We start from the raw sequence: 8,066 nt of genomic DNA, 5'->3' as shown, positions 1-8,066 counted from the left end.
AACCCAGATGTTGAAAAATGGTACAAACCAGGAAAAGGGCTAGGGGCATCTCTGCAAGGCATCACTGAGCCCATCATGGCTTACGAAAAGAGAGACACTTTAGGCCTAGGATTCAAGCCCACAGAAGCTGATCGAAAATGGGCCAAAGACCGCAAAAAAAATAAAAATAGTTTGGTTATCTCGAAGCCTATTCCTCACATTTGCAAATCCTTAGTCAAGCCCATGTATGAAGAAGACAATGAGGTCTTTACTGAAGAAGACATTGAGTGAAAGATAAATCAAGAAAAGATAAGAAGAGATGTGTCCGCGTCATACATATTTGATACCTTCTCCTACGGAAAGGTAAATTACTAGTCGTCAACTAAAAAAAGAGTAAATTTAGCTAACCCTCTTATCCCACCAACAAAGAATCTAGTATAAAAAGCATCTATGCAATCACGATTATATTCTTTGCAATCTTCGCCCAATTTTTCGATATTACAAGCTACATTATCACTAGTGGAACAACAAAAATTCAAAATCGAATGTATAACATCAGTCTCTACATACAACTTCAAGATAACAAGCTAACATATGAGATCTGTAAGCTTAATTGAAATATGATGGTCAAGAATTACTTCTTTCTAAGCCTACCTTGAAAGAAGATGTTGAAGAATACATGCCCATTTGTACAGCTCTAAGAAAATTTTCTTCTAAAAAGGTGTTTGGTTGGTTACTTTTAAGTAATTTTCTGAATTCCCCCAAAAAAGATTTCACTTCTCTTCCAAAACAATCTGGTTTGCCTTGGTTGAAAGATAAGTAAATGAAGTATGTATGTGAGAGATGTGTTTCAGTGACCATGTAAAAGATCCTCCAGTTCCAGTTGTATCCCTAAGCGATGTTTGAGCGATGCTTGTCCATTGATGGGTAATTTGCATTTCTTTTGTAACTCCACAAACCTCTGAATATCAAAATTATTCTTTTTGATGAGCTTCCTCTGCCTTGCAAGGAAAAGCCTCTTCAACAAATCTTGGTATGTTGGGTCTCTAGAAGTAATGAGGAAGTAAAAATATCCCAGTATTAAACCAGTACTAGTAGTGAAAAATGTAATTGGTTCCATTACATCCCAAGAGAATTCCCAGAAGGTAAGGCGGAAGAAGAGCCCAATCTGTAAAATACCAACCCCCAATCCAGTCCACAAAATGCGACGCACCTGCTTATGTGCAACCTCATCAATTTTATCCTTCTTCTCCTGCAGATTCTTTAGCTCATCTTTTGTAGGATCATCTTCAGGTAGAAGTGCTAGAGGCACTGCCCTTCTTATTTCATCAACTACCTGCACATATAAAAGTATTATTAGTCAAATGCAAATTCAGAAACAACCAAGTTGGACTTAAAAGATACATTAAATCATAGTAAATCATATACAAAGAAATCAAACCCCTTTTCCCACTATCCCACATACAAAAAAAGAATGAAAGATACATTCATACATATTATATTTCGTCCTTAATCAGATGTCTTATCAATTGGAGTTTCATTTAGTAGGGAGCACTTTATCTTCGAATTTGTCGGGTTCCAACCGACTCCATGTGGGCAAAAAAGAAAATCCATATATTAAGAAGGGGTGAAATTAAAAGAGAAAAATACCTTATTAGGGTGAAGATAAACTTTATCTCTGAAAAGCCAAATTACCCCAGCCTCATCAAGCACTCTTGCAAAAGCCACAGCTTCGCCTTGTGTTTTCGCCAAACCAATATTCTCACACACTCTCAGTAACTCCGAATACCCAATAACCTCTTTACTCTCCATCCCTAGCCTCGTCTTCAGCTCCTCCACATTCACCAATCTCATCAACCTCTTTGCTTCCTCTTGACTAATTAACCCTCCATTCCCATTCTTGTTTTCTCCTCCCGAACTGAAATAATACCCACCCATAACCCGGCTCGACCCGTTAAACCATCCATGTTGACTAATTAACCCATTCTTGTTTGCCCTTGCAGCTGATGTAACCGTCCGTTTCAACACATAACATGAAGTTTTCCACATGGTTTCAAGTTTTTTCTTTGCTATAATTTGTTTACAACAGTTTTACGTATAAAGAATGTACGGACAAATATTCAAAGGCAAAATAAAATCAGGAGAACAGTTATGGCTACGAGAATGACGGACTGCTAGAAAAACCGTTTAAAGGGAGTCCATGAACGGTCCCCTAAAACAGAGTTGAATGACAAGTGGCGATTTATTATAGTAGCAACCATTGGACGCGGAATATAGCACCAGCCATTCAGCTTCTTTATAAAAGAGAAATTTTCATTTTAAATATACATACTACTCCACTCAACTATGGATATGGCTGATGCGTGGGGTATCATTTTTTACCAGCTTAATAATTTTTTTTTTAAAACAATGTATTGTGTAAAAAAATATATATCTTTACTTAACAGTGATGAAATATTAGTTATTTTTGTCATTTAGTTATTATTCCCTCCGTCTCATCTTAGTTGTCTCTTTGAATTCAAATAAATTGTTCAAAAATAATTGTCACTTTAGATATTCAAGACTAACATTGTTAATTTTTTTAACAATACCCTTAATATTAAAGAACTAGAATTCTTTTTTAATAATGTTTATTTCTCAAATAATATTTAATATGAGTAACTTAGTAAATTATACCTTGTATTTATTATTTTCTTAATGAACGTAAAAATAACTAAAGCGGCAGCTAAAACGGGACGAAGGGAGTATAATCAATGTATTACTCATCACCACATTCTATTTCTGTGTTTTATCCTACGTAAAACAATTCATAAAATTTCACATAACTTATGCAATTAGTAGTTATGCTGAAAAGAATAATTTGACCCATATTATATTCTTTGTATACATAATTTTATGTGAAAAAGTAAAATAAAATCAAACATTATATATACAATATTAAATTTCATGTTAAGAGATTCTTCTTTCCACTAGTCCCAATTAAACATTGCCTACGACGTTGCTTATACATACATATACTAGGTTAACATCAGCACACCAACATCACTTATTATTATTACCTTTCTTTTTATCAATATCAGTTCATTTATTTATTTTTCTTTTATAGCCATTCTTGCATGCCTAAACATGGCTTATAACCCAATTAGTCAAAACCATCTTTTATTGCACATTTAAGAGATTGTATTTACTGCGCTAGATGTGGTTGTACCTTGTTAGGCATATATAGAAATTAGGACGAGGAATTGGGACGTCGATGTGTCTAAATAGTTGCTTAACTTAATATAAAATGGGAGTACAATCTTCTTTTTGTTTTTTTAATAAATATTATATTATTGCCTAAATCATTCGTTGGCAATGTTTTGTTGACCACAAAAGAGGAAGTCAGTATTCTGATATTCTCTTTCCATTATTTTGTCCTTTAAAACATGGTAAAAAGAAGGGCTAATATAAATAATCAAGAATTAAATAAAGGTCAGACAAGAACAAGATGACAAAAGGTAAACGCCACACATTGAAAATAAGTTTGGTGTTGGAAGTTTCGTGGAAGGTGTTTAGCCCTTGCTGACAATCAATATCCTACAGCCTCTTGGTCGTGGTATGTCAAATTTCCTCGAATAGAAATTGAACTAACATCATTGTGATTTGAAGACTTCATTATTGGTGTCACGACCCAAAATCTCACCAATGATCTTGATGGAACCTAACACGCCGGTTAAGTGAACTAATCACACAACTAACGAGTAAATAGCAGAAATGAAGCATTATATCAAGTCTAAATGAGATTAAAGCTTAAATAAGTCTAAAACCAACAACAATATGCGAAAACAGTAATATAACCCCCCAAAAACTGGCATCAACGAGTACATAGGCTCTAAGATTGTCAGAATACAATAGTCTGAAATAAATATAATACTGTTTGAAGTAAGCAATAGTCTTAAAACATGAAAGTAAGGTGACTTCGAAGCCAGCAAATGAATAAATTATACTACCTCAAGTCTCCTTAGCACACCGATGATTTACTCTTTAGCTCTGCTAGTGCCAACACTTGGATCTGCAAAGACATGTGCATATGAACAGTGTGATTACAGCTAGAACAAGTAGGACATGATGTCACAAATAGACATATACAGTCAACAAGCTACCAAAAGTCTAAGACATGGTTTCTAGCATAATTAAGAGAGCTCACATAATCACACAAGAATAATAACGAGTCATAAGGAGCATGTGATGTAAATCGAAAGCATAAAGTAGCCTAAAATTCTGCTCCAAGCATGAATAGCCCATGACACATGTATATACGCTCGCCATACCACATATATTCTCCCAATATATACAAATTAATCAAACAAGGTCAATCTTCTAAGGTAAATTCCCTCGAGCCAAATCCAGACAGATATTTACATTTGAAAGTCAAATCAACCTTCCAAAATCTCTTTTTCTTTAGAATCACCTTGAACCAACTCAATTCTAATCAAACAATACTCAATAAGGTCAAATAAAGTCAAATGAATCAATTTCAAACAATAATGTTAATCAATTCCCAAAAAGTCAACCCAAACACACATAATCAAAACCCGAGTATATGGGTAGATCATGTTTACCCATAACCCCGCGAGTCCAAATTTGTGTTTATTTTTCCATATGGAGTTTATTTGGATACTCAAGACTCAATTTGGATTATTCTAGTTCTAGATCTCAAAATCCCTATATTCTCTTGTTCAAATCAATATTTTGGTATTAAATCTAGAGATAAGTTCATGTATAAACCATAGATTTAGGTTTAACTTACTTACCTCCAAACTTGTGGGTGAAACTCTAGCCTCAAACCTTTTAAAATAAGCTCCTAAAGTTAGGAAATAAAATAAAAATTATAAAACTCGACCTTAAATAGCTCGGAAAAGTTGCTATAAAAAATATGCACAGGTAACCGCAACACAAGTCTGCAGGCCTTCAAAATAGAATGTGGGTCGCAGATCCATTTTAGAATGAGCCAGCACTCAAAATTATACTGACACCATTCAGTAAAATAACCATAACTACTTATACAAAAGTCGGGATAACGAACGGTTTGAACCACTAGAAACTAGACTAAAAGCGCTACAATATCATCAAAACATCATCATACCAAAATTATTTATATATTTGGAGAAATGCTCTTTGAAGTCAGTCCATATGCATAAAAGCCTTGTTTCAGGAAATCAATTCTTTCGGAACATGCTCCAAATATGTCAAAACTCACCTGAGCCCCTCATGACTCAATCCAATCATTACTACAAGTTCAAATACCATGTATGGACTAGTCTAATGGCTCAAAACATCCATGGAAATATCACAAAAAGAATCATGGCTCAAACCGAATAGGATTTCTTTTAAGTTCTTAATCCTTCATTCTTTCGAAAGAGTGTCCAAGTCACACTTAGACACTTCAGATTACTTTCAAACTTTACACATAAGTTAAATTCAACTATATATACATATCCAAAGTCTTGTAACACTAATCGAAGTCCAATAATATCAAGATCAACTCTCGGTCAAACTTATGAACTCTTAAGCCTTTCAAATTTTCAACTTTCGACAAATAGTGTCGAATCCTTCTAGGAATATCCAAAATGCAATTTGAACATACATATAAGTCCAAAATAATCATATGAACCTATGGAGCCTTCAAATCACCCATCCCCGTTATTAATCCAAAATTCAAACCTTGATCAACTCTTACAACTTAAGCCTTCCAAATAGAAACTAAGTACTCCAACTCACTTTCGAACCCTACGAAAATAAAATCACCCGTTGTCGCAAGACACATATCATCAAATGAACCTACAGAAAGCAAGAATAGAGGAACATGGTCCTAATATTTAAAATGATCAGTCGGATCGTTACATTCTCCGCCTCTTAAACAAACATGAACGGGTTTAGAAACATACCTAAGCTGTTGAAAAGATGTAGATATACACTCCATATATCTAACTCGGTCTCCCAAGTAGCCTCCTTACTCGGTTAGCCTCTCCAAAGTACCTTGACCAATGCGATCTCCTTTGACCTCAACTCTTGAACCTGCCTATCCAAAATGGCCACTGGCTCTTCTTCATAAGCTAGATTTTCATTTAATTACAATGTGCTGGAGTCTAAAACATTCTACTTGTTTTCGTGATACTTCCAGAGCATAGAAACATGGGATAACGGATGAACTCCCAAAAGGTTAGGAGGAAAGTCAAGCCTATAAACAACCTCACCAACTCTCTCCAATACTTCAAATGGACCAATAAACCTCAGACTCAACTTGCCTTTATTTCCAAACCGCATCATGCCCTTCATGGATGAAATCTTCATAAGTACCTTCTCATCCTACATAAATTCTACATCACGGACCTTCCTATTTGCATAACTCTTCTGCCTAGACTGAGTTGTATGAAGTCATTCCTGAATCAACTTCACCTTATTCAAATCATCACGAACGAAATCTGTACCGAACAACGAGCCTCACCAGGCTCAAGTCAACCAATGGGAGATTGACATCACCTACCATACAAAGCCCTATATGTAGCCATCTAAATTCTGGGCTGGTAACTGTTATTGTATGCAAACTCTACCAATGGTATAAACTGGTCCCGATAACCCTCAAAGTCAATCACACAAGCTCTAAGCATATCCTCAAGAATCTGAATAAACCTCTTGGACTAACCATCTGTCTATGGGTGAAAAGTTATGCTAAGTTCCACCTATGTGACCAACTCATATTGAATGACTCTCCAAAAGTGAGAAGTGAACTGAGTACGCCGGTCTGAAATGATAGAAATAGGCACACCATGCAACCGTACAATCCCTCTGATGTATATACAAGCCAGCTTCTCTGAAGTATATATTGTCAACACCAGTATAAAATGTGCAAACTTGGTCAATCTATCGACAATGACCTAAATGGCATGAACTTCTTCAAAGTACATGGAAAGCCTACCATGATGTCCATAGTAATACGCTCCCACCTTCACTCCGGTATAACTAACTTCCGAGTCAAACCACCTGGTTTCTGATGTTCATACTTCACTTATTTGTAATTCAAATAGCAGGAAACATGTCCAACAATATCCTTCTTCATCTTCTGCCACCAATAAAGCTTCTTCAAGTCATGACATCTTCGTGACACCTAATTAATAGAATATCTCAAATTGTGAGCATCTTCAAGAATCAACTCCATTAAACCGTCAATATTAGGAATACAAATCAAAGCCAGAAGCCGCATAACACCATCATCTCCAATAACCACCTTCTTAACACCACCTCACTGCACCGTGTCCTTAAGCACCAACGAATGTGGATCATTATACTAGCAAGCATTAATGCGCTCAAACAAGGACGATTGTGCAACCACACATGCAAAAACTCTACGGGGCTTAGAAATATCCAACCACATAAATATATTGTCCAACGCCTGAACATCTATAGCCAAAGGTCTCTCCTTATCTAGAATTAATGTCAAACTATCAATACTCTCGGCCTTTCTCCTCAAAGCATCTGTTACTATATTCGCCTTACCTAGATGATACAAGATAGTAATATCATAATCTTTAAACAACTCAAGCCACCTTCCTTGCCTCAAATCCTTTTGCTTGAACAAGTGTTGAAGACTCTATGGTTAGTATAAGCATCACATGACACGACGTACAAATAATGACTCCAAATTTTGAGTGCATGCACAATCACCACCAACTTCAAATCATGAAGTGGATAATTCTTCTCATGAGGTTTCAACTACCGTGATGCATAGGAAATCACCTTGCCATTCTGAATCAACACTACACTAAGATCAATGTGTGAAATCATAATATATGGAATAATATCCCGAATATATGGGCAACATTAATACTTGAGTTGTAGTCAAGGAAGTGTTGAGATTTTAGAAACTCTTTTCACACTCATTAGACCATCTAAATGGAGCGTGCTTCTGAGTCAACTTAGTCAATGGGGTTGTGATAGATAAAAGCCCCTCCATAAAGAGACAGTAATAACTTGCCAAACCTAAGAAATCCTCGATCTCTATAGCTATAGTAGGTCTAGGCCAACTCTGAACCGTCAGAATCTTCTTG

General features: G+C 35.7%; 1 protein-coding gene across 2 annotated transcripts; it reads right to left on the bottom strand.

Moving 5' to 3' along the window:
* Positions 1–301: 301 nt before the first annotated feature.
* On the bottom strand, positions 302–2,275 carry LOC104246466 (calcium uniporter protein 5, mitochondrial-like). Of its 2 annotated transcripts, XM_009802277.2 has the most exons (3): positions 1,630–2,275; positions 1,193–1,315; positions 939–1,025 (listed from the first exon to the last, which is right to left on the bottom strand). In XM_009802277.2, exons 1-3 carry the CDS (start codon positions 2,026–2,028, stop codon positions 954–956), a joined length of 594 nt encoding a protein of 197 aa, XP_009800579.1. In that variant the 5' UTR covers positions 2,029–2,275; the 3' UTR covers positions 939–953. The 2 variants fall into 2 exon arrangements, with proteins under 2 accessions (XP_009800578.1, XP_009800579.1); XM_009802276.2 differs by having other exon boundaries at positions 302–1,315; positions 1,630–2,274.
* Positions 2,276–8,066: the final 5,791 nt, after the last annotated feature.

This window comes from Nicotiana sylvestris, chromosome 7, assembly GCF_000393655.2.
Source record: "Nicotiana sylvestris chromosome 7, ASM39365v2, whole genome shotgun sequence".
NCBI lineage: Eukaryota > Viridiplantae > Streptophyta > Magnoliopsida > Solanales > Solanaceae > Nicotiana > Nicotiana sylvestris.
Note: the sequence above shows the minus strand (reverse complement) of the source record. Positions and strands in the feature narration are given on the sequence as shown.

Coding starts and splice junctions, on each gene's coding strand:
- LOC104246466 (XM_009802276.2), bottom strand. CDS start 2,028: ATGTGGAAAACTTCATGTTATGTGTTGAAACGGACGGTTACATCAGCT. Junction 1,316..1,629: donor TTTATCTTCACCCTAATAAG/GTATTTTTCTCT, acceptor TTATATGTGCAG/GTAGTTGATGAAATAAGAAG.